Source organism: Centropristis striata, chromosome 11 (genome assembly GCF_030273125.1).
Source record: "Centropristis striata isolate RG_2023a ecotype Rhode Island chromosome 11, C.striata_1.0, whole genome shotgun sequence".
NCBI lineage: Eukaryota > Metazoa > Chordata > Actinopteri > Perciformes > Serranidae > Centropristis > Centropristis striata.
The window spans coordinates 17,857,710-17,885,404 of NC_081527.1; the positions used below are offsets into that span (position 1 = coordinate 17,857,710).

Consider the following 27,695-nt stretch of genomic DNA (forward strand, 5'->3'; position numbering starts at 1 on the left):
CCCTTCACCTTAAACATCTCTTATTCTCTTTCTGCCGTGCTGACATGCTCAGAAACGAAGCTGGGAATCGATAAAAGGAGCAGACACAACATGAACTTGGACTGCAGCTGCTTGAGAAATCTGGTTTATTAGGAACAATATGATCCCGCTAGCTTATTGTGGATATAGCAGTAAACAACAGAAACACAATTCACTTTTTTTTAAGTGCTACAGGTTTGTGATTATAGACATCAAACAGTACAGCAACCATGGCGCCTACATTCATATATGCACAGAGAATATAAAAATTACAGTATATTGCTGTTGAACTGTTCCTACTCCTGTTCATAAATCACCTTTTGTTTCTCTCTTACACACACATCACTGGGAATTACACACACTGTGAGCTGCTGTAATGAGAATGGGGTGGTTTATAGTGACAACCGAGACACGGTTTAAAGGGATGGTTCACCCCAAAATAAAAAATACATATTTCTCATCTTCCCTGCAGTGTTATTTATCAGTCGATTTTGTTTTGGTGTGAGTTGCTGAGTGTTGGAGACATCGAGCATAGAAATATCTGCCGTACAGGTAAGAGAAAAGGATATGTATTTGATTATTGGGTTGAACTGTCCCTTTAAGTCTGGCAGGTCAACATTTTACAGATAAGCACTGAGTTATCATTGGATCACAAAGCTGACAAAAGTTAAGCTGATATAGTACAGTAACACTAGACAAACCCTCCACAGAGAGATCATAAAACCTCACTGAACAGACTCAGTGAAATGAAGCGACGTGTATTCTCCTTAAGCTACTTTTTTTGTTTTTAAATTAAAGATTAATACAAGTTAACTTTGGTTTCCAGCTCTCTAGAACTATACTGTAAATCTGTGGCAGTTTAAGCTGTAAGTAAAAGTTAAATCGACAGTATAGCAGCCTTAAGCCAATATTAATACAACACAGAAATTCACTTTTAAAAAAAACATCTTTCTTGTTATAATAGCAGCCAGGAAATAATGTAGTTACAGTGTGATTCCATAGAGTAGAAAATAAGTGAAAACAATTAATTTTTCATCAAAGTACTGTTAAAAAAATCTGTGATCTTGTACCTCTCAATAAATAGAAAAATGCAACTCCTTTGCTGTTATTTATCTTCTACCCTATTCTGTTATAAATATGGTGACACATATTTATTGAGTGAAGACATATCTTTCATCCATGCAACAAAGAAGTTGAAGATTTTCAATGACAGAGGGAAAAAAATCACCTTTTCATAACTTGCTAAGTACTGTGTACAACAAAATATTTGGGAGGCTGTGAGCTTTTCCAAATTTTCTATCAGACTGTAACACAAGACAAACATCAATAAAACAAATCAATGACTGAATGCATTTGCAGACCGGAGAGAAGGGACATCTCAGGTTCCAGCACACGGGACACACTGGCTTAAGTCCTAAACTAAAACCCTGCTGCCGTGTTATTCCACTCAGTCATCTGTGGCCGAGCGAGGTTTTCTCAGTCCACGTCAACAAGCGTCTTTGTCAGAGTGGATTCTAGCAGTACAGAGTCGCTGCGGGTCCCTCAGCAGCTGGAGGACACGTGTTGACGGGGTCAGCTCTGAACCCTGAGGGAGCCCACACAATGTGACCACAAAAAACTGAGTTAAGAGTAAGAAAGCTGGTGGAAAAAGTGGTAGAAAATTTAAAAAATAACTGAGTTTCTCGGTGCTAATCTGTGAACAGTGATGGTACTTTTAAAGGGAGGAGCGGTCTTGTTCACATCACTTTGCTTAAGGAATGCACATATTGTCCATTTGTGTTGCAGGGGGATACTCCCTTCTTAAAGGCATACTATGCAGGAATTGTAACTACTTGTTTGTAAACACAAGATTCAAAAGTGGCCCCTCCTCCACAGCTCAACAAAAGTGAAAGCAAACTCCAGATTCACTCGTTTTGGAACAAGCTTTGTCTGCTTGCCATTTTGCCTCGTTATATTTGCATTTTTTTCTGCACTGTGCCTTCTTTTGTGTAGCTTTGTGCAAAGGCGTGATGCACAGAAGCATCCTGTACACAGCAATATAAAAAGAAAATATAAAATACAGGCAGAAGGCAGGGTCTGTGCTTATACAGACACACACTTCTAGTTGGTGGTAAGTGATGATTTTAAGGGATTACTTTTGTATAAGTCTACATTGTTGTAGGAAGATCCTGCATAGTACACCTTTATGATGATTTGTTTTTACTTCTTTCGTGCAGTGCTCAACATTTTTCTTGGTATTTTCACCAACTTGTGATTTTTATGCAACAACAGGCTTCTTCGGCGTGTTTTTCATTCTTGAAAAATTTCTCCGTTCTCCCCCTTTTTCTGTGGTAAACCCACACAATTTGGGGGTTTGGCGTGCTGCAAAAATTAAAACCAACATAAAAATTCAAGGCGCTTCCAAACTCAGATCTGCAGTGCTCAGTCCTCCACTGGCCCTTACTCTACATGTATATTAAAGGCCAGGGAGAGTATAATGGCCCAGTGTGCTCAGAGTTCACTGTCTGAGGAGTGAAAGCAGTAGACACAAGCTGCGCTGGTTGTAGCAAGCTGTTTCCATTATACATTCTGAGCAGCTGTTCTGTGGAGGAAGTCCTTTGAAGGACGGCTGCAGGGTTGGGTGGGGGGGTGGGGGGGTAACTGGAGTCCACAGTTCAAACGGGGTTCTTCACCCTAACAAGCAGGGGCGGGGCTTCGGCCGTTTCCTCTCTGGTGTGGGGCATCATTGTCCCTGCACCCCCATCGTCAAGGCCTCCAAATGGAGGTCCCGCATGAGCTCCGACACATGCAACGTCTACACTAACACTCAACATTCATGCTATAACTAGTACAGAAGCAGGCAGAACAAAAAAAGAAGAAGATGCATGCCACTGATGCCACCTCCTTTCACCTCAGATGTACTCAGCTTAGTGTGATTACATCTAAGCTGCCTCTTTTCAAGACGTCCTTTGCTCCGTTTGGGCTGTGCATCTGGTTGCTTCAGTTGTTTTGATTTGTGTCTGTTTTGACGTGGAGGGGCGAGGAAGAGGGAGTTTTCTGAGAGAGGGCTTTGAAGAGAGCCAGATTTCGGAAGAGTCTGAAGGTTGTCTCTGAGGGGTCAGGGGCGTCTATAAAATGGAAAAAAAGAAGAGGCACGAGGAGAAAGAGGAGAAGGAGGAGGAATAAAGTCAGGCTGGTTGAAGGAGCGTTCACTTCTGTGTAAGGTACGCTCCGATGGTGAGGCTAGCTGCCCCGAGTGCGGCCAGACCGAAAACCGTCTTGATAGAGGGCCAGGAGCAACTGAAGAGGGAGTCCCTCTGTCTGTCATACAGCTCCACAAAGGCATCCTGTGAGATAGACAAGGAGAGAAAGACAAACAGTAAATTGGGCTGTCAAAGAATATGAGTTGACCGATGTGTGTGTTCTTGCGTCAGCAGGTTATTTGATGAGTGGAGTCTACTAGAAAACACCAAAGGAAAGGGCTGGCATCCTATTTGTTCCTAAGAAAGTAACAAGTAATCTAAGAAGTAAATCTTTTTTTTCATTTATTTGAAAAAACCTTTGATAAAACAGCTGGGCGTTGAAGTATTCAACAAACATTACTCAAACAGAACTAAATAGGACATTTTTATGGGACTATTTTCAGTTGCGGATTAACACAAATTTGGTGCTCTAGTCAGTATTTACAGCAGATTTGTAGAAAGTCTTACATGCTCTGTCAAGTCTCTCTGTAAGAGGGCAAGCAAATATGTTTTAAAAGGCTGTTTTTCTAAATGGAGTGTTCACATTGTGGGGTTTGCATCATTTATTGTGAATCCCGTGTCTATTTATGTCTTTGCATTCACTCTGTATGAAAATATCCTGCATAATAAATTTGCTCTGTGTTTGGTCTGAACACACCATTATTTTTGTGGTAACAGTTGACTTTCAGTCTAGTAAAGGTAATTTTTAAACCTGAGCATATGAAATTAAACGTATCTGCCTGGCTTGACTTCTCTAGAGATTAATAATCTGGGTGAATTGACCCTTTAAGATGTACATTCCTTGTCCTCCACCGACAGTGGGTGGAACAATGTTATTACAGTCACGCTGCAAGCAGATCCATTAATGTTCATCTGCTCGCACACACACTCCCATGCACACCCTCATTCACCCTTCATGCAGAGACACAAAACAACAAGCATTAAACAAACATGGGAATCACCCAAAGAAGAGCTCATTCACAACTGCACGTCAACAAATCTGGTCTTTTTCTTTTAGCATGTGGACAAGCGCTTGCAGCACTCACACATAAATATATTAATGTTGCGCAGAGGGGGCTCTGCTTTCTGCTGCTAACAGGGTTTTTTAAAAGAGGTCTGTTACAAATTGAGAATGTGTGAATGTATGTAAGGCCCATGGAGCAAATACCCCGGCTGCGTGTCTCCAATGAGGAAATACAGACATTTGCTCATGAGCAGTGACAGCAGGAACAGCTGGACAGGAAGTCATGGTGCTAAGCTCCTCGCTCCCACACACACACACACACACACACAAGTAGAGTGTCTTGAACTAGACTATAATAGTGCTTTAGAGCAGTTTAAGAGAGGATATATCAACAGTTTCGTATTCAATATCGACTCTTTTGTTATGAACTTAACCACATTAGTAGCAGTGTTGTGGAGCTGCCCCTTTGATGCCTCTGTATTTAGCTGTAACATGACCTATCTGTGAACAATGGTGAATTGTTAGCTTTAATTCAACATTACTGTGTCAGTTCCCATGGGAATCTATCATCATTCTATTTTAATCCGTCTTGAATTAGTTCACTTTACCTACAGTAATTATGTTTTGTGTAATTCTAACTGGAATACAAACGTTTTATTCGACCTTGAGCTAGACAGGAAGCAAAACTAGGTCATTATTCACACATTTAAATATACATATACAGTTTCCTTTTATCAAACATAAGCCCACACAGAACTAAAAAAAAAGAGACATCCATTCTGAAGTGCTGTGGGGAGACAAAAGTATTTCCTGTTTCCCTCTCCTCCCTTCCCGTCCTGTCGCATTCCTGAGGCTGGGGGCCAGTCGGTGACACAGAGGAGGAACGATCAGCAGTTTTTCCCCACTTAATACCCTCTGGTGTCAAAACACTGCTCTCTTAAATCAGCCGGCATTATCTTTAACCACATGGCATTTCCTTTGTTGCAGCTGAGTGTTTTTAATTACCCATGACTAAAAACAAGAGTCTGCACAATGCTAGCAGCTCTGTGAGACTCAACTCAGCTGTGATGTGCGCTCTAAGCTAACGTGAGCATGCTAACATGCTAATTCTAGTAATTGCAGGTATGATGCTTAACATTTTCACTGGCCCGGATTAGCATATCAACATGCTTACAAGCGTTAAGTAGCACTTAACATAAAATAAAGCTATTGATATTGATATTATTAGTTTTGTAGGTCACCATGGTATTACCTCCACCAGGAGTCTTTATCACTGTTTCCATTAAAGTCAAAGCAAATTCTTAAATGTTGCATTAAAGAAAATGTGAATTAAGGACATTTCCATCAACTGGTTTAGAGCAAAAAAACAAAGCTGCATAAACGTACTTTGGTCAGAAGATGGCAGTGTAATGTATTGTTGTACGTTAATCCGTCAGTAAACAGTAGAAGAAGAAGAGAGAAAAAACAACAACAAAAAAGAGGTTGCTAATCGGACAACTTTGGCTACCCATGAGAGAAAATGGAGTGAAGTTCCAGGAATTTGATTAAATTGGGCAACTTATGATTCTTCTTTCATGTCAGCTCGTCTTGACCGGCAGAGCGGAAGTAACTGATCAGTCATGTGAGTTAAATGTTCACAACGTCAGAACTTATTCAGAAAAATCATAACCTTCTCCCGTTTAGTGCATTAACAATTTTTCTAAAAGAAACAATCACCTTAAGCGACTGTAAAAACTTTTCTGTGCATTTTTGAAAGTTTTATCGAATTTTGGTGTTTCCATCAAGGGCCATGGAATAAACCAATCAATTTCTGAGTGGATCTGAATCAAAGGGCAGATACAGAAGTTAATTTTCACTTTTAGTAATACTGCAAGATAAGACATTCCTGTGATGTCAGAATAATGAAGAATAGATCCCCACTGTCAGTTTTGTGATATTTCAGTGTAGGCCAAAGTGGTGGGCCACTTGATGTTGCCATCCCAAGAGCCCTGCCGCTGCGCTGCCATAGCTAGAAATGGCAAGCAAAATGTCAGATGGCTTTATTCTAGAGAACTGTGAACAAGCCTTGTTTTCAGTGATGAACCCCCCCCCCCCCCCCCCCCCCCCCCCCCTTTTTTTTTTCCCCCTCCAGGATTCAGGTATTAATTAGAGAACAAACTACAGTCAGACCTCCAGCTGAGGGGAATGTGTTAGCTGGCAAAAACACTACCTTCGTCTTTTTTTTCTCCACCTACTCCTGAAAAATAACTGTTTGCTGAGGCAACATTATAAACCAGCAAAGGATCCAGCAGCAAGTGCATGTGACTGACCGCTAGCAAGGCCCGACAAAATGGCAAACTCATGATGCATGTCCTCAATATTGCCCAGACAGTCGGCATACATTATCTTCTATTTAAGTCTGAAACAAAAGCGGGCCAATTACGGTAAGAGGTTCGTAAGAGCGGTGATGGATGTTTAAAAGAATCCCACAAGGATGTGGACGGTAATAACTCCAGACTGACCCAGGGGAGAGCGGGGAAGAGATAGAGGAGGGAGGGAGGAGTGTCAGGTGGATATCATGAGACTGAGGCATGCTCCTGGAACTTTTTCACCCACATGTTAGCAAGGAGTGCTGCCATAACCATGTGAGTAGTGTAAAAAAAAACAACAACCTTGGTACTTTCTATTTTTTCACCTTCCTCTCCCTCTTTTCTTTCTGTGTTGACTGACATTATGAAAACCTGACCCTTTGAAGAAAATAATAAGCAGGTGGCAAAGGAGGACAGAGAAAGTTTGCAGGGACAGTAAAGGACAAAACATCTGCACTCATCACATCAACAAAAGACTATAATCCTCAAAAACTCATCTCACTGCCCTCCAGCAAACCATCTGCCATCGACAGCAGGTGTGCATCTGGGAAAAAAAAGTCCAGGCTGCCGTTCTCCACAGTATTCATTTTTTGGATCAATGGCTTTATAAAGGTCACAGCCGCCCTACAGAAGCCAAGAATCCAATGGGAAAATGCCTATCCAGGTTTACACACTCCCTTTCCTTCGTTTTTACAGCACACAATGAATCCCTCGGAGAGACACATACAGAGTAAAGGAGTCAGACTTGAGAGGATCCCATAAGCAGCCATGGGGTGGCATCTTGCTGCCTGAGTGTCATGGTTACCCTGGCTAGAAGCTTCACACATGATTTGCTTTTCCCACCAGCGGGAGAGAGCCTGTCCTCGACCCCTGATTTGTTTTTCACACGATTTAGACCGCTGGGTTTTTGCTCAGCGTCTTTCTCATGAGCACAAAGAGATTTTACACTGTTGTCTTTCCCGGATGGCCTTACGCTATCTTAAGGGTAACAGGAAATGCCAAACATTTGCCGGTTCCTTTGGGTATCCCCCTGCTTTTGGGAATGATTGCTCGACTTGTGTGGAAGATAATGAGTCATCTTGTGCGCTTGGCTAGCTCCGTTAAAAACCCCAAGCAGCGCTTTGCCAAAACAGAAAAAATGATTAGGCAGTCATCTCTGTTTTGGGACGTTTTTGTGGGTAATTACGGGCGGACTGAGACTGAGAGAAAGGGATGTGGGTTAAAGTTCAACTTGTAATTAAAGTGCCTGTTGTGGCTTCGCTGCTATATTCACCCCTGAACCGAGCTTCTCCCCACGCTCTGTTTATTTCCTAAGCATTCACATAGTAACGTACTTATAATATTGCATACGCTGCTGTGGCTGCCGCCCCTCTTTGATTTTCTAATGAGCTTCATGCAGACGTCTCCGCAGCTAATTAAAGTCAAACAAAACTCCCATTTCAGGAGTCAAGGGAGAGTAATTGGAGATAGAAAAAGATGCAAGTAAAGCATTAATGTCCTTTGTAATTGATCTGTTTTGATCCAAATATACACTAATATCCTCCTTTCATGTATTTTACTACTTTATTTATGAATATCTTCACTGATGCACAAAAAAAAATCACCCCTCTCCAGACACAATAGGTGACAGGACAGCAAGCTCTCGTCTGGCAGCAAGGTCAAGTTCGATCAAATCTCCAGAGTGTCATCCATCGACTTGCCCGGCAAAAATGAGATGACGGAGGAGTTTTTTGCAATACTCATTACCCAGTGAATCCCCCTGTGTCAGCACAGACAAACAGCTTGGAGCTGAGGACGCTGAGCCCTTCACTGCACTGTGACAATACTGCAATACTTGGAAACAACAACCTCACAGCCAAGTGATGATGACAAACTGGGTGGAAAGCTGTAGCTACAAATCTGGGGAAAATACACCCAATCACTCCACAAACATTTAGCGGATCAGACTCACAAAAAATGTCTGTTTAAGGTCTGAGTTGCATCTTTGATTTAAGATAAAACTCAAACGGTCCCAGTCAAGAAATGGTCTGACACATATTGTAACTAACAAGATATATGAGTATATTATAGATTTTTTCACACATGGAGGTTACTACATTGTTAATTCTAAAATCATGGCAGAGAAAGTAACAGCAGCACCATCTGAGTGTTTTTTCAAGCTGTTAAATCAAGCACATTGTGACAATAATGAGAACTATTCCTACACTGTTCATGTTTGTATTGCATCTTGCGGAAGCGTAGCATTCATTTTGCGTTGCATTATTTTCTCATAGCATTAATTTCTGACGACATGCAAAACCAACCCACCGAAAAGATGCAGGATACACGAGGCAGCATGCCCACTTGAATGCATAATTTACAGCAAGTATATATCCAGACTTACAAACAGACAAAAGAGTGGTATCTTCAAAATCCTAACTAGAAATTAATAGAATATTAACCAAAATGTCAAACTAATCTCACAACATCTTTAAAAGGAAAAATATTCTCTGGTTTTAGCATTTAAATGTGCTTTAATTTCTGCTTTTCTCTGTTTTTTTATCTTTTAAAATGGGATATCTAAATACTAATTATTAAATGCAGCCCTAATCCAATATGGTAATTAATTTAATGATGTATTTTTAAGTTCCCACAGAGAGCAATACAACTGCTTCAGAGACATTAAACCATCTCTGTAAACCTTGTAGGAGAGATGAATAATTCCCAAAACTAAACCATTAAATCCATGTTTCCAGGTAAAATCAGCAGCACAAATTCATACTGAAAGACATATATAAGTAATACATAACATCCTCTCAAAGCGGATATTATTTTGTTATAAAATAGTCAAAGAATTAAGCACCAACCAACACCTCAAGTGCCATAATGAAACTTGACATTGTCAGTGTCAATGTCAAGTTTTCAAAAGCTGCACACAAAATATCAGGTCTTTAAATATTCCTATAAATTCACCCAAGGTATTAAGAGACTTTTTCATGGCCAGACAGTATGGTAACCATGGAGTAACATAAAGCTGTCTGATAAAAAGAGCAGATGGTAAATCCTGACTTGGAACAAAAGAAACGGTAAACCTTTTTAATTAGCTTTCGCTTTGAGTGTCATTTGAACACTCAGGTTTCATATTTTGGACTCAGCCAGTGTTGACGTTGGATGCTACCCTAAAGGCTCATAAATATTCAAATTTACGTCAGGAGCAGCAGCAGCAGCAGCATTTGTGTGTTTACAAAACAGCACGCTCTCCCGTGGGAGTGAGCCTGCTCTACTGGAACATGAAACGTGATCGCCAGTAAATCACCCACACTCCTCATGACACTGTGTTTTTTGTATTGTCTTCATTATTCATTGTCTAAACCAGCCAGATAAATGAGGACTGTAACTTTACACATGAGACTTTGGTTTCTTTGGAGATGAATAACGCTTCGGTAAACTTGCTTTTCATCCCATCACGGAGGCAGGAGGAGGAGGAGGAGGAGAACCAGTGGAGTTTAACCGTCCAATTTGTGCAGCAGCCTCTAGTATTTTGGAGTGCAGACAGATCTTGAATTGACAAACATTTCTTCTAGTCTATTTACTTAACCTTGACTGAGCAGTTGTTGTTGAGCCAACTGATTTTTATTGAACAGGTTTGATCCGACATGAAATGAAAGAGTGGCTGACCTTGCCGGCTCAGAGGGGTGAGGGTGTGGATGGATGCAGACCATGTTTGCTCTCCTGTCACTTGCTCTCCTCTTGCACACTTTACTGAAGCTCAGAGTATCTTTTACAATCAGTCACTTCTGCTTGCAGAGCAAAGAGACATCAAAGCAGAGAGAGAAAATCCTTTTTCTCTCCGAATAAATCAGACAACCTTTGCAGCTCAGTCGATGTTTCTTTCATTCTTTAAAACAAGCCAGTGCTGTGATTTTGACCTTGAAACCTTTACATTTAACATGAACAATTGATCTGAAATCCTTCACACTTGCCAAAACTTGGCACAATGGCTTCCTCAAATAGATACAATGAAGCTGAAAGGGGATGTCTGCCTCGTCTGAGGATGTCTGCACTGAGCCCATCCGGCCCCTCTAAGGAGGAGGAAGTGACAATAGTTGAAGCTGCAGGACTCCTGTGTTGCTATAAATATCAGGCTTCATCTGAGCTCCTGGTTCAGGGCTGCCCAATCTAATAAAACAACTCATATCTCCATTGCTCGGCCTGTTTAAAAGGCCACCGATGACGCGTTAGAGCAGAGGAGAGAGTGGAAAAGAGGGCCGCTGAGTCATCGTTCGCACTTGTGGAGGCTGGTGTGTTTGGAGTGCATTAAACCTGGCTTGAGTGGCTTTTCCAGCAAAGACAGGATGTCTGCCACTTGGATGTCTAATAGCTCTGTGTTTTCTCCAAGGAGGCCTTGCACACAGTGCTTCGGCTGTTCCAGTGACGTGTTTGTGGTTTCAAAAATCCATGTAAGTGTACGAAAGCCAAAACACGATGGAGCTTATTCTGAGAGGATTGTGTGAAATTTTCCACTTCTATGGGTTGTTTTGTTTCAATTCTGTACTCAATAATGAAGAGCCCCTTGATCAATAAAAGGGGACCTATTGTGCTTTTACCTATTTTCTGTCATATAAAGTTGGATGTTCTCATTAAATGTGGCCAAAGTTTCAAATAATGCGGGAAGTGTATTTAAAAGTAACGCCTGTGAGCAACATTCCAACATTCTTATCTACTCTTGTTCAAGTTGACATCACTTTGTAACTATTTCTATTATTTGCTCCAGGCACATTACTGCAGTGTTCACATTACATACACTGCTGCAAACCTCAGGGAAACTGGTAATATTGGTAACAGATGTTGTTAATTTCTCACCAGTTTTGGATCACATTCCTGCTGGAACATGCTCGATGGCGTCATTATTGGTTCTGAAGTTTTTTGGGTAACTTTTCCATGATGAAAAGTGCTGCCATACTCCGTTTTAGTCATCAACCTGGCTGTAATGATGGATGGAGCAGAAACATAGAGAACATAGATGCTGATGTCCCAGAAAATCTGACCAATCCCAGCAGACAGAGGGTGAAGTGTTTTGTGGCTGAACATTACAGCACGCAGAGGACAAACAGGGAATGCTATGCTTCCCATTCACTACAGTTTGGGTTAATGATTAAACATAGAGGTAAAACTTTCCTATTTGAAACTGCTCTATCAGCTTTAAATCAGCTCTGGATTGCTGTGTACAGGAACTAGAGTGTGTCTTATTTTTGCCAAAACAAGGGAGTGTGGGAGCCCCTTATAGCCGCGCCGCTCTGCCTGATTGGTTCAGATAGAAACCTCTGATAGAAACCGTGGGAACCAGCAGATTCCCAGGTGGCCTGTTGCTTCTCCTGTGACAAACAGATCCCATGGGAGAGGCTCATTTCCTGTGACAGGGGCGGCACGCTGCCTCAAGCCTTAAAAGTCATATCCACTGACCCCTTAAGACCTCGAGACCACACAACCACCTTCTCAAATGCAGCAGAGCTGAAAATAGATTGATTGATCTGAGTCAGAAACGACTACTGTACATGGTGTAATGAATGGGATGTGTGTGAACACCATCTGCAGCACGCTCCATGTGCAACGTGTGTTAGTAGTGGCTGATTGTTCTGCCCAAGAAATTATGTCATTTGGTTGTTCTTGAAATGGTGCATTCAGCTTTTCCGTTGTTGTGGTTTTGTTGCGTCAAAGAGCCCTGATGTAACTGAATGACACAATCCTGATCTTCAAAAAGGTGCTTTTCAGGCAGCCGTGACTGAGTAGGTCTTTGTAAAAGAGCTTGACAGTTCAGTTAGTGTTAAGTCACTTCCTGTGCCAGATGCTGCAGGGATGATGTCACTGTCTGGTTTGAGACTATGGCTTCTCTGTGGTACAGCCAAGTATGGTTAAATCACAGGCTCTGTGCGGGTAACTAGGGAAAGACTAGAGGCCAGCCAAACATGTAGTCATACTAATGCCGTTGAGAAAGGGAGGGGGAGCAGCAGGGGAGAGCTACAGTTGGTTAGAAACTGTAACTAAGAGATTTGTATTTGTTTTGAACCATTAACTGACTCCTAAATCTTAGCTCCAAGTCGGAGAAAAGCAAACTGAAACAAATGTTTTATATGTTCACAGAGAGCGGGAATGTTTTTCCTTTGATGAACTCCCAAGTTACATCTGTAATTTAGCAAGCAGTACCAAACAAATCGAGTGTAATATCGTCTAATAGAGAATTAATCATGTTGCGAAGGAGAAAGTATCGGAACATCAAAGCTCAGTGCCTCTCGCAGGCTCCTCTTTCATACTGGAGACGTCTTGTAAAGTCGGGCCGCTAAATGAAAGCTTGTCAGTTTTGGCAACAAGATATCGGAGCAGTTTACGTGATTGGAGTACATGGGGCCAAGTTTCAGGTTCAGGTAGTGTTCTCTGTGTACCCATGTAAATGAGAGAGGCCACAGTCTGGGACAGGGCACGCTGCGAGCAGATCGAGGACCAGATCAGATGTCTGATAATGTCAGAGAAAACAATCATCTGTTTGAGCTGCAGCTCCCTCAGGAACACCTTTGAAGTGAGAAGGAGCCTAACCACGATGAAAATTTTCCACAGAGTCAAAGTGGAAAGTGGTGGAAAGCACATTTGCTCAAGTACTGTATTTGATTACAATGTAAAGGTACTCTAATTTACAACGCTTATCTGAAAGCTTTTACTTGTGTGCTTCATCAGAGCAAACAGCCTCTCAACTGTCACCTCGTTTTGATTCAAATATTGCTAAATCCTGAGTGGTGCACAGAAATATGTGGCATCACCACTGAGCCCTGCACAGCTCAAACTAAGAGTGAGTTTCCCGTACACAAGTTAAGCCCCGAGTTTTTGAAGATGGCTGACAAAAGATCAGAGACAAATGATCAAAAGATCAGTGGCAAATCGGCACTCACTCTTGATGAATGTGTGCATTTTTAAAGACGCGATCTGAGAGATGCCCTGATGCATCACAGATGCCCGAGAGATAGCTGGCAGGTTAAATATCTGAACCTGTCTAAATCCTGTAGTGTGAAAATTGCTTTGACCAGCATTGACAGCAGCAGCAACCTAAAGCCAATGAGAGCGCAAGAAACAAGGCGAGGGCTACCAACACCTGCAACAGAACATCAGCAAGCACGGCTGTTCTTATCTCTTGTTTTTCTTGGTTTTTCACTGCGAATCAGTGCACAAACAGCTTGTATTGCCAGCTTTCTGTGGACACAAATTTTTGGAGGAAAGAGCTCTATTCTTGCGCTTGGCCTTGGGTCTTTTCCCAAATCATTTCTTGCATGTTTTGTTGACTAAACATAGTTTGGGATTCCTCCTAGTACAATTTCTCGTGTGACCCTGTCACCGACCACTTGTGTAAAGTGCAAAGCACCAAACAACTTCAAGCTCCAGTATAAGACAATTGTGTAATGTGATCAGTTCAGCTATCTGACAACTTAAAAAGTCCTATAGTGTGTAGGTGCCACAATGAGACTCACACAGAAAAACACAAAGAAAATATCTCATGTAAAATAAACCAAAAACTATTCTAACTTTATTTGTATGTTCAAGGAGGATCCCATCACTGTTACTAAGAAGTTCATTGAACAAAATATGTTCTCAGGGCCTTTAAGTACATTTTTGAAGGCAGGACCTTTACTCATAATCAAGTATTGCAGTGTAGTATAGTGTTGTCCTAAAAAAGAAGGTATCATGTTGGGAGACAAAGCACTCAAATTTAAAATACGAAGAAAAGAGCTTTCCCACTGCCTGACAGATGCAATTGTGCAATGTGTGACCAAACTTCTCCTGCATGGAGCATGAGGTCATTTTGAAACCAGGGGGAGAGGAAGCAATAATAATTCTTGCACAATCTAACTTCCGGCGGAGGAGTCCAAGCAGATATCTGCAGCCTTAAATGTCAGCTGTGTTAAAAGCAATCTCAGAATGAACCTAAATGCTCCCCTGGCTGAGAAAACGTTTTCCTCCCCCTATTCCCTCTTCAGACTGGGAATAGTGGGGAAAAGTTCAATGACCTCTCTCAGGCAACCAGCTGATTTTCATCCAGGGGGAGAGGAATGAGTGGAATGCATTGATGTGTGGAAACAAACAACTGCACTGTGTGTGCTCGAGAGGCCTGATATGAGAAGGAATGAAGCTGGATATAACCAAGTCTACTGCGAGGAACACGACTACAACGCACACTCGCATTATGTAATAAAATAACTACATTTAAATCATTTTCAGAGATAGATGAATGTACTTAAAGTCTTTTCAAGCAGCTAAGAACCGGGGTGGACATTTCTTCTGTTCTTGGCCTTTTATCCTTTTCTTTGGTCTGAGTTCAATGTGACTCACGGAGACCTTGGAGACAGCTACGTTGAGTAGCATGCTTTTAAAACGGCCGATTGTTTGAACTATCTGGTGCAGGCTGGCTCACTCGGAGCAGTGTGACCTTCCCTGTCTTGTATGCAGAGACCAAAGGGAAACAAGCACAGCCTACCTGATGAATGATAATAAGTTGCCTATTGTGACATTGAAGGTCTGGTGTGAAAATGTGTGGAAAGCTAATAAGGCAGACGTCAATGTCATAATAGAGGAGGGTTTTTCTTCTTTTGGCATTCTCTCTCCGGAATAATCCATGGAAAATGTCATTAGTGAGACTCAGGGACTGCCTGAGAAGACACTGAGCAGTGAATATTAGAATATCTATAACACTGTCGATGAAGACCACATCTATGGTGCAATATGAGGGCATTCATGGTGAATTTGAATGCATTATTATCTGCAGCATATCATAATATGTGACTTATAATGATTTGGGTTCATAATACATTATAAGTACCTCTCACAGATACACACCTCAGCAATCAGATGCAGTACGGATTCTCATATTGCCTCAAATTGAGACTATCATGTCATATATACAGTACACACTGTATATATGAGCGGTGGCTGTTAAAACTGTTCTTTTATTATTTTTGTTTTGTTCTATGTAATGGCCATGCGGGTGTTTCATGGGTACATTCCTCTACTTTCTAAGTCAGCAGATGGATCAGCTGAGAATCAGATGATTGTGGAGTCAGATGACTTTAACAGGCAACTTTATCCGAGTTTGCTCTATAAATTTCTACGGGGTGAGCTAATCTACCCCTACTTCTCCCACTCTCTTCTCACAGCACGAACCTCCAATTAAAGCAAAGCCATTTGCTCGACTAGCTCCATTTTCCTTTGGTCTTTCAACCCTGGTGGCCTGTTCGTACTTTGCTAACCCTCCATACTTTTTTTTTAAACATTTTTTACAGCAATTACCTCAGCGGTCTCGACCTGTCTGCAGCACATGTGGCAGTAAGAAGGACTGGACTACCCTCCTTTACTTGTTTGCCCTTCCACCTCTCCTCCTCTTCCCTCCTTTTCCTCAACCTTGTTAGCCTCACCTCCTGATCAAAGACACCTTGTGAAGTCCAGGCATTTCATCCAGGAATATTTTTTAGCCCACTGTCCTCTCTGGAGTGCAGGAATATGGACTCACATTAATTCAAATGTGGAGACATTGAAGGTCAAGGGGTCTGAGTGCCTGTCGTGATAGATTGGGTGGTATCAGAAAATGAGTTTGTGAAGCTAGCTGATAATTTGCACAGTGATAATCAAAGGTCTTTTTAACATATATATAGTATAACTGATTAAACAAAATAAATTACATACGTATTTGACTCTTTTTAATGTCTTTTTACAGCTTTCTCACCACCAAGTGCCATGAAATGTGAATAATAAATTAAACACTTTATGGGTCAATTTTCAGAGTTGATTAAACTTTTGTGGTTAGATTTGCCAACATTAGGTTTGTCTAGACACGTCCCAGTTAACACTCCCCCTTTAAAAAATGGCGCCTGACATAACTGAAACCAGCCATCATAAAAAAATTGCTCTGACATAAGTCACAAGATGACTACACCCTTAGAACATACACAGGCATAGAACCTTACTGTATTGTCAAAAAAAAAACACCAAAAGTGCTCAACAAAATATCTAAGAAGAAAAGGAATCACTGTCGGTTCTCCTGTTTCCAATTCTCACTGTTTTCTTTGAAGTATCTGTCATTATTTGAAGTTGTAATGACAGCCCAACAACCAATTAAAGGCAGCACATCTTCAGAGTAGACCCAGTGAAATTGATGTAATATAGCGCCGTGGCAATACTGGGTAAGACCCTGCCGGCGAGATATTCCCGTCAGAAGTAGCATGCAATAGTAGTCCTCTGAAAACAGCAGGGGTTATCTGTGACAGCAACAAAATGTGTGTTCACTGCAGCATGCTGACAGAATTTGGTTGTAGGTTTGGGAGGGTATCAAGAGTTTGGGATGGCGAGGAGATTCATGAACGCTGATCGCTGCCCTGGAACACAAGGTAGCATCAGCAGCAGCAACGCTCCCTTGGCAAAGCTTTTATCTTCCAAACGTCAGGGGCGAATCGTTTTCTCTGCACTTCAAACCTAATCAGTCGCCATCAAAGGTGACTGCCAACAGGGTGGTGCTGCGTGAGCTTTACAAGGAGTGAGAGCTCTCGGTTGCACACACACACATACCGGCGGAAAGCCGTCAGCATAAAAGTGTTAAAACATCTCGCCAAGGTCTCTCCACAGAGACACTTTTTTCCCCTACAGCATGAATTTCAATAAATCACCTTCATACGCAGCCTGACATTTACAGCCACTGGTTGGCTGTGTTAATTGAGTCGTTGCACTGAGATACCAACACTAACTATCGGAAACGCTCAATCAATACCACATAGTCAAAGTGATACCTGAGCAATGGCTGACCTCACTCAGCGTCCACTGGAACAGATCAGATTTCCTGAGGGCTATTTGCTTGGCTGCCAAAAATCACATTGGGGAGGTGGTGCAGAGAATTATTTACCCCAGACCTCCACAGACGAGGCAGAGAAATCTATTTACCATTATCTGGCTGTCGTCATTTTTTTTAGGAGGGTATGTACTCAGCATTTCACAGAAGAGCCAATAATGGCATGCTGTTTGTTAATGGCCAGTGCTGTGGCTAGTTGCACCGAGAAATCCCAGCAGAGATGGTGTGTGTGTGTGTGTGTGTGTGTGTGTGTGTGTGTGTGTGCGCGCGCGCTAAGGCTGAATGGCACGGCTAACAGGAAGCCAGGCACCCCGGGGCCATCTGCTCCCTGCCATGGCTCACATGTCACTGTGACAACACAGCATTATTGATTCACACTACCACATCCGCTTCTGTGTGTACACGCTGGTGTGCCACAGTATATGTGTGTGCATATGCGTGTGAGAGTGTACACAGGCAGCAAATAATTGATTTGCACCAGTACATCCGCTTCTGTGTTTGCCTGCTTTTGTCTGTGTATGAACTCTACAAACTCTAAAGGGTCATTTCACTCAAATCACAAAAAAAAAAATCTTATTTTCCCATTTGCCCTCACTGGTATCAGGCCATGCAGATACTTTAATTTTTGTAATGTTTTAAAGCTGCAGCAATCCATTTTATTTTTTAATTAACAGTTGAAAAGGGATGGTAATTGAACAGTGAATTATCGCTTAATGCTCAAGTTTCTCTCAGTTCTCCAGGACATTTTAGCCTCCTTCAGCTTATTGTTTTAGCAACCTAATTTTTTTGTTCCCTCTCACCCGCATGAGAGCCTGTCTCATCTGCATCATTTTTAGCTACAGCAGACAACCGTTTGTTTTTTGTTTTGGTTTAGAATAAAATAGACAATAAAACAAGGCATACTTAAGGGTGCGACTACCTTGTTATTGACTAGTTGCTACCATGGTGTTGACCTGTTTGATCCCATCCACAGTGTGCTTCAGTTCATGAAAATTAATTGTACCATTTTGGTCACCTTAAAATGTCTTGTTAGGCGTTAGGTTGTTCTGAAATACTCTCTAAGGAGTCAGTGATTCACTTTTGCACCTTGTTAACCCCTCTAATCCAAATATGGCCCTTTCTCGGTCCACAAATCAAGATGGTGATGGCCAAAATGTCACTTTTAAGGCTTTGAAACAGGAGTCCACAGACCTTATATATATGGCGATAATATATCAATATTGCATAACAGCTAGTTTCATTGTCCCCAAAGTGGCCAATTTACAATTTACGTTTCTGAGTCTTTTGCCGCAACCCAAAAACAATGTAGGTGAAAAAAAATGCATTTATCATCAGCAAATAAACACCAAAATGTATCTCAAGGAACAATGTCACAGTTACCTGTTTTTACTTTTATATTGGCAGTAAGTAAGAAAATCCTGTATTTGTTATTTGGATAAACTGACCCTTTAAACAACTATTTAGGTTATGCTTTGCATGCAACAGGTTCCCTCTTTGTGAACAAGGACGTAATTTAGGAGACACTCCCAGCTGCATTTCAATCAGTGATGGCTATTGTTGCTTTAGGAATTAATTGAGAAGATCAAATCCCTTTTAAAACCCTTTTGGGGGTTTGTCCCAAAAATATCTACAGTAGCTAGACAATGAGAGGAACCGTTTAACCTTGCCCTATATTGATATGCTGCGCAGCTTGCAAGGGTGTGCCCACTGGCAAAGTCAACCAGCGTCTCAGTAGGCTTCTCATTATCCAGCTCCCACCATGACAGGAAAGGTGGAAAACTCTTTTATCTGCTATCTAAAATGGTTCATTAGGAACTTTTTTCCATGCAGAGTTTGTGATTTGATGGGCGGCGATAGCACAGAAGCAAACAGGGCAGGGATTTATGTGTAACATGACAATTAAAGGACCACACGGGAGCAGAAGTGATGGTAACGCTTCTATATTTAGAGGCCTCTCACATGTCCCTGCATTTTTCAAGAATCTGGAACGTTACCTGACACTGAAAGCCAGGTCTCAGGGCATTAGTGCCGTGTTTATTAAGGGATTGGGCACGTGTGTGTGTGTGTGTGTAAATGAGTTTGCTTTGGTGGTGAGAGCAGAGACAAACAGAGGAAAAAAGAGGAGGAGAAAAAGAAGGGGGGAAAAAGTGGAAATCTCTCGACTGTGCAGACAGCCTTTTGGGTTCTACTTGAGGGACATCCATTTAGTGTCCGAGTTTATCCGCGCCATATATTATTCATCAGTGTGTGTTCTGACTGGGATAGCAGTGCTTTTAAACAGCTCAGACACGTGTCCCTCATGAAACAGGAAAACAGCAGGTTGAGGTGATTACAGATTTAAGCAAAACAATAAAAGGAAACACAATCATATGGCCTAATTCACAAACACCAGTCTGTAGGCTCACATGGCTCCAGAGGCCTACGTAAAGATAATTTGCAAAAAATAAACACACATTATGAACCACGCACGTCAGCACACAAACCACCTACAGTGGTTCCTGAAAGCTCAGCTGACATGATCGCCCACACCCTTCACCGGCCACTCAGGAAAGAAACACCCAGGTCGTCTCCATTATTTATTCACAGTTGCTGCTCCCCAGCAGACATTCCTCCGCCTCTCCTGAGGAGGCCCAGAAATAAGCACACAGGACGGGGTGGAGGGCCTCGTGGGAGAAGTGAGGTCGTGGAAATAGGCACAGCACTCAAAACTGACCAGAATCATCCAGGAAAAACTGTATTTCGGTGCTAACTGCGTTGTTAAAGGGATTTCCATTCACAATAAAGGTGCACATCTCTGGCGTGTTCATAAAATGCTCGGCATGTGCGGAATGGTAATGATGGCGTAAACATAACATAAAAGCAAGGAGTGTCATGTCAGGCTGAAAAGAGATCAAACTCGATGTCTGACCTCACGTTGCACTCAACAGTATCATAAAAACCTTTGTTTGGGTGGATTTTTAGTTCTTAGAAAGACAGTGTGTCTGCCTGTTCTATAATTAAGACTGACAGCATGTCAACAGTTTGAGCACCGACTTGATTTTATTGTCAGAAAAATAAGAGAACTGCAGTTGAAATTTTGAATAAATAGCTGAATTATTCATTGCACCGTATCCAGCTGCAACAAAACCTTATGTTTGTTATTCTATGTAGTGAAAGGCTGTAGGCTGATAAGGCAAAGCAGGCACTGTAAGAAAATATACTTTTTTTGTGTGACAATGGCAACAAAAAGGTCTAAAAATCTATCATTTTTCTTTTGTGAACCCTGTCTTGGAAATATATTGCACTCAAAAAATGTCTGGAACCATCACATGTGGCAAACATATTGTTCAGTGGCACAGATTGGTGGACAGAGATAGACAAATATCACTTTTTATGATGTAGTTAAGATGGAAGGTAATTATGTCAGTTTAGGTACAAGTATAGGTAAAAGTCAAGTAATCTTAATGTAGAAAAACTGACCAAAGTATTCACTTTATTTTCACTCAAACTGCACCACCTAAACTAGAAAGGGTTTCCTGCTTTCACCACAGAGGACTGTACATTTGGAACAAAGGTCTTTGTGCTTTGAGCATCTCAGAGACCCAGATACAGAGACATGAGATCTCTCCAGGCCTGTTCCTGAAAGAAAGTATTCATGTCGGGCTAATTGAGAGAGTTGCAGCCCAGAGCTGCCTGCGTCTTTAGGAAATGTTTCCGAGATTACAGTTGCCGGGCTGATGGGTGTAAACACAGTGGCAGATGGCGAGCGGCCGTGGCCTGCGCAGCAAAAGGGGGTACAGTATGGGGGGGGGGAAATCTTGGCTTGCTTCTCGCCACACTGAGCTCTTTTGTGGTATACAGTCTCCACTACAGAGCTGAGAGTCCACATGAAGAGATAACATAGTTGTTCAAATCTTCAAAACTCAGTCTTCTTGCTGCTCCAGCAGTGAAATTATGTTGTTATTTCTCTGTTTTGAAATAATTAGTGGGAGGGAAAACCCCCAAATGCTATTTGCATGAGTAATTGTTTATTCGTCTGTCTGATTGCTAGAAACAAGAATTCGTCCTGCACACTAATTTGTGAGGCCAGACTGATAAACAACTACAAATTGACAGATGGAAAAAAGAGACAACTGGCTTTGAGAAGAGATCAATCATGATTTATAGAGGTCATTACGTTAGAAAGGGATGCATCCTTGAATGTAGCTTTCTTTTTGTTGGGAGAACAGCTCCAAGACATTGGAAACACTTCATGAATATTGCTATTGACTTGTGTTTAACAGATTGAAGTTGCATCTAGGAGACACAAATTGGATGTAAGTGAGATCTCATATGGATGTTTCCCTGCTTTCCTGCATGTGCCTCCTTTGCGAGTGAGTTTGTTTGGGTATTTTTTATTTCTCCTCTACTCTGCAGACATGTCACCTATATGGAGATTAATGACTTCCTCGATGTCCCAGATCCACTCAGCCTCAACAAGAGGGGAGTGAGGCGCAGCCAGATGCCCGCAATGGTGCAGCAACATGCAGGTCCCACCCGTCGACTAGCAGATTGTGCTCAGGGAAACCCCCCACAGGATGGACCAACCCTAGCCAACTTACATTGTCTTCTCCTCACACACACACACACAAACACAAAAATAGGCCACCTGGATCGCAGCATTCCTCAGACACCTGATCCTGCTGTTTGAGACTTCATAAAAGGTTTTCAGGTGGTTCAACTCCTTTGTCTCCTCTGCTACATCAAAGAAGACAAATCCACCACACCATGCTGACTAAAAAGGGCTGAATGCAAATGTCCTAACATGCTCACAATGCTAACATGCTAATGTTTGGTAATGCAGGTATGTTTATTATGTTCTTATAGCGTGTTAGCATCTAACATTTGCTAAACAGCACCAAAGCTGCTATGTTCTGTAAAATGTATTTCCACATAGGTTCTAAATTAAGTTGCAAAGTCTTCTCTGGATTGAATCAGATTCTGGTCTGGAAATAGGGAATTCCTTCATCCTTTAGAAACCAAATTCAAATGTATTGAGACTAAAAAACTAGAGTCAGCCAGTAAATATCCAACACATGTACATTTTTCAATTGCACGATGTAAAAAAGTCCCACATGAACCGAGGACATGACCTCAGCGTCCTCAACAGTGACTACAGGCCTGACAATGGCCACCACTGTTTGGATGTAATCTGGAAAACAATCTGATTTAGTGTGAAAGCCTTTTGTGATGTACCAAATGTGCTTCATTTTTATGTCTAATCTGCTTATCTCTTACCTTACCTCCACTTTTGGATATTTCCAAGGTGACAGTTGGGTCAAAAATATTTTTCTATTTCAGCCACATTTATCTGCCAGTGGGTGGTGTTATTGGTTCTGTGAGGAGTCAAATCTAGTTGTTTTTTTAAAAATTGGGTTTACACAGCTTTGACCGAACAATGAAGGAATAGAGTAAACATAGTTACATGTGCATTTTGACAGGTTGTGTTTGTGGTCACTTACACTGTCCATTGTGTCATTGTATGCAAGAGGTGAGTCTTGTGTTTTCCACCACCCTTAAAACAAAAGTGGGTGCTAATCAACCTATTACTGACATTTTGACATGTGAGAGTGGTGTGGAAACAGCTTTCTATCAGTCGTCCTCTGTTTCCTGTTGTTTTGGAGACAATTTGAGCCCAAAATAGGAGTGCCCACTAATCACTGTTGAGTCTAGGCATCACCAGTGAGTCAAATACACCTTTAGTTAAACAAAACTATCTACCCTTTAGACATAACAAAGCTGTTACTGTATTTGCTTAAAAAAAACCCCAGCTGAGGGTGAAATAGCTCCCATTCTGCACTGATTACTTCCCACACTCCGGGATGTAAAACACTGTCTTTCATTGTCCTCAACACTCTCCACCTGCATAAATTCATCCTTTGTGGTGGCAGAAATTGCACTCATCAGGGGACAATTGCATTTAGGCTGCAGCTTCACCCACACGTGGTGCACCTGTGTTTATTTACAGGTTCTCTCAGTAAATACCAAGTGATTGAACAAAGTGGTTGACGGCGTCCCACTTCTGAAATTACATGTTTGACCTCAGACATTTGACTGCTGGCTGAGGGGGCGGTTCAGAGAGAAATGCCAAAATGTGAGGGAAAACAGCGTTTTCAAAACTTTGGAAGGCGAACTGAGAACAGCTCCAGATATGATGTTGAGAAATTGATTTTTTTGGACCAAACAAACATATTGACTATTGAAATTAGGAACAGAACATGTATACAAAGATGGATATATCTCTACTTGGTCCAATTGTAAAAGGCAAAAATGTTCTGGATACAGGAGCCACAGGAACCATCTTTTGCAATTGGAGGTGTGGTATCGAGGTCCGACCATTACACCCTCCCTACACCCTCCCTACCAAAGACAGGTCAATCACAGCTGTCAATCATGATGTCACACCCCTGTTTTAGAGAAGATTTTATGGCTAAATATCAGTGGTGGATGTTCAGGCCCTGCCAGCTTTCTCTGAAGGTCTAATGGTTTTTTTCAAAATTTAGTTATAATAATAATATAGATAGATTGTAACAGATAGTAAGGGGAGGGAGAGGTCCTTGCTAGCATCAGTAACTTTACTTGTGTCATGCATTTCCTTGGCCTGTTTTGTCACAAAATGTTTAAAAAGTGAGCATTTAAAGCAATAATGCTAACTGTGTTTAACTCGTGAAGTTATTGAAAGCCTTAACATTAAATGGTAGATACTAGAAGGTACCCACCGAACAAAGTAACTGAACCACATACTGCACAGGCGTCAACACAAGTTAACAGCTATAGCTATGATTCGTTGATTAGGTTAAAGGACAGGGTTAAAGTTAACTCTTGTTACTTATCGCGTGAGTCACGTCTTCATGTTTAAACATAAGGTAGGTTATCGCTGCGTTTGGCCTCATATTTATTCACTGCAACATAAATATGTAGGATGGTTCAAATGAAAGTTTGTGTGTTGATGCCTGTGCAGTATGTTTCAGTATGTCTATAATCCTCTCCTCACCCCAGAGACCACTCAGGGTAAATGTCTGATAGGAAATCTCAACAACTTGGGGTGTGGGTGCATAAATCAGAAAGACATCAGAACAAAAACAACAAACTTAGTTGCCAAAGAAACATCAAAGACCCGTCATTGTATAAAAGAAACTACAAACAACATGGGGAAACAACCTTTTTGGCACAAGCTAAATGATACAGTGACCTTTCTATATTTCAAACACAAGGAGTCAATACAAAAGCAGAGGCTGGATTTTAAAAACCCAATCTAGAGCACAGTCAAAGCTCTGTATCTGTAGTGTCAGTTATTAAATGTCAGGTAATAACTGAAACACACACACACACACACACACACACACACCTCAGGAAATCCCCCACCTGACGGGCATTCAAATGATATAAATCAACAGCGGTGTCTGTTAGACTTCTATCTGAAAACATTCCAGGTACAACCACACAAGCTCTAATACAAGTATATTAATTTAATTGGAGCTTAGTTTGAGCCAAAATAATTTCAATATAGTTTCCTCAGTGCTGAGAACAGAAATCTTCCAAAATGACTGAAAGAGGAAACATACGCTTTCGAATAATCCTGATAATCCTTTGGATTAAAAGACTGCACTCTCTGTCTCTCCTGTGGATGCAAAGCACAGCTACAGCCATCTCCGCCCAGCTGGAAAACGCAGACTATGATGACCTACATTATTGTACAGCGGGCACAGGCTCCAGAGACCTCGAGCAGCCCAGCCTGTGTCGGCTTCAAGGCACAGGTCTAAAAAAGCAGACAAAAGAGTCCCAACCTAGATGCACAGAGGACTGTATGTTAAACACAGCGGCTGCAGATTAACGCTGCATTCCTGGAGGGCCCTCCCTCTGTTCCCTGCCTTTGATATGTGGCACAACCTGCCACCTCCAGGGGCAAGGCAGACTCAAGGGGAATGGTAAATGGTCCTTCCCTTTGAGATGAAATGTTCAATATGAATCATTGATGACGGCCCCCTAATTCTGATACCTTCCAGCTAAAATAACCGAGCAGCACAAATGTTATGTTCTCATTAAGAGCACCTCTGCTAATTAGAGGCTAATTCATGGCAGATTGGTTTAATAGCTGTTGGAGAGCACATTAGGAGGCCCTTTGCTGGCTGCAGAAAAGAAGAATTGCTTCAAAATTGGATATGATACTGCACACTTTTCTCTGTATATGTGTACATGTGTGTATGCAGGTAAGAGTGGAGTGTAGATGCCTTATATGTCATTTTGATGTGCAGAAAGTGGCCCCAATAGCTGAGCCCTGTCCAGTCATGCCCAGGGGCCTAAACACATTAATTCAATAGTTTTCTGTTTGTTGACATGTGTCTGGCCTCCTGCCTCCTCCTACAACCATGACCTAACACATCACAACATAAGTGAAGCAGATTGCAGCATAAAGCTTTATATACAGGTAAAAGTTGAAATAATCATAAAGTTCTTTCTATTGTGATGCATTTAATGTATTTTTTGCAAGCTTCAATTACACTATGGGATATCCCTTGTGATGCATGACAGCTGCGTGGCTGCCACTGACTCTCTTATTGACAGGGCGGGACTTATATACAGCGTCGGGAGGTGTGACAGAGCACGCGGTCCGATTGGTCAAAAAAGTTTAACAGCCACCAGGATCATCCAATCGGAGGCTGTCCATGTCTAACGTTTGCGCTGTCGTGCGTAATTGCACGTCTAAAGAAATGGGTTAGATTTCTATTAATCAAATACAGATGTGGTTTTGATGTTGTGTTCTATTAAGCCATATCAGATTTCACGTTTTGATCTTAATTAAATATTTATACAGTGAGTGAGTTTATGAATTGGAACATGCTCAACTAGAGCAAATGGGGACTTTTACGCCCCCGTGGCACACAACTGCACAGCGCTTAACTACACTGAATTAGACCTACCCATCCCCCGTTATCTTGTATCCAGCTGTTCAGCGGTCCATTTAAATACTCCGTCATCCACTCCGCGATGTTGTCCACCTGCGATGTCATCTCCTCCTTGGCGGCGCACTCCACGCACACCGTGCCCCCGAACTCGAAGAAAGCGATAATCCGGCCCCAGTTCACCCCGTCCCGGAACAGTTCATCGATCACCTCGGCGAATCTCCTCTGCGCCGTGGTGGACGTGAGATACAGCTGCCGCGACATCTCCGTGAAGTCTGGCTGGTACAGTCTTTCAAGTTCGTCTCCAGCCTCGCGTAGGACTCTGTGGATGGCGGCGGTCGGGTCGGACTGGGGGAGCCGTTTGCAGAGGTGGGGGATGTTCTCGCTGTCAGGCCCGGTCCTGGCTTCACGGCACCGGCGGACCAAAGTCGGTGGAGGGACAACTATTGACCCATTATTAGCATCGTCTTCATCCCGGACATCATCAAATCCAAACACGTAGCCCCGTTTAGAGAGTTTATGGCAGATATACTTTTCCACAATGTTGCGATTACACTCGTTCGCCATTCCGGTTCAATTTGGCACTTTGTATACACAGAGGGTCGTCCTAAATTAAATACATTATGATCGAATGTGTGCCCTGTACGATGCACAGCACAGGCTTACCCAAAACTCGACTGTAGTCAAATACAAGCAATGTAACGAGTAATCCCATACAGGGAGCAAACGCTTCGTGAGTTGAAGAAAATCCCCTAATCAAAACTACGCAGAAAAAACGTATGAAAAGTAGAAAATGACTGAGTCCGTGTCAGCTGCAGTCTTAATTTCCCGATCCTTAGAGGGACGTTGGCGACCTTCTCTTTGCATTGAAATCCAATATGCGGAAGAGGTTGGAGTAGTGCTGATCTATTCCTGTGCACATCACCCAGACGTGGATGTGTTGCGAATAAAATCATGAATGAAGGCCAAAGTTGTACGCACCGGAAGGGGCTTCAAACGCCGCCAACTATTTTAGCAGCTTTTACGCACAACCAGGCGCGGGACTGTGCACCAGACAAGGTCGGACTGACTCCTCTTCCCCGATTGCTCCTCATATCCTCCTCAGCAGCTCCCTGCCCACCGCCAGTGCTGCTGGTGAGGTATTCCTGACGTCAGCTACGCAAAGTAATTCCTTTGGCTGCGCTCAGAAACTCCAAGTGCACATGAAGAACTGCACTAAAAAGCATTAACAGCCCATATTCTCGTGATTGCATGTTTAAACAATCTATTTTACGACTGTAATCCGCACAATTTGGGTCATAAAAAATATAAACAGAGATCGCCTTTAGTTAGTTGCTTACCAAAACATGTGCAAGAAAAGCTCTTAGA

The 27,695-nt window shown here is 42.1% G+C and overlaps 1 protein-coding gene across 1 annotated transcript; it reads right to left on the minus strand.

Moving 5' to 3' along the window:
* Positions 1–110: 110 nt before the first annotated feature.
* Positions 111–27,421, minus strand: bcl2b (BCL2 apoptosis regulator b). The gene is made up of 2 exons (XM_059344128.1): positions 26,346–27,421; positions 111–3,344 (listed from the first exon to the last, which is right to left on the minus strand). The coding sequence occupies exons 1-2, from the start codon at positions 26,892–26,894 to the stop codon at positions 3,207–3,209; spliced, it is 687 nt and encodes a 228-aa protein (XP_059200111.1). The 5' UTR covers positions 26,895–27,421; the 3' UTR covers positions 111–3,206.
* Positions 27,422–27,695: the final 274 nt, after the last annotated feature.

Coding starts and splice junctions, on each gene's coding strand:
- bcl2b (XM_059344128.1), bottom strand. CDS start 26,894: ATGGCGAACGAGTGTAATCGCAACATTGTGGAAAAGTATATCTGCCAT. Junction 3,345..26,345: donor TACAAGATAACGGGGGATGG/GTAGGTCTAATT, acceptor TCTATCTCACAG/GATGCCTTTGTGGAGCTGTA.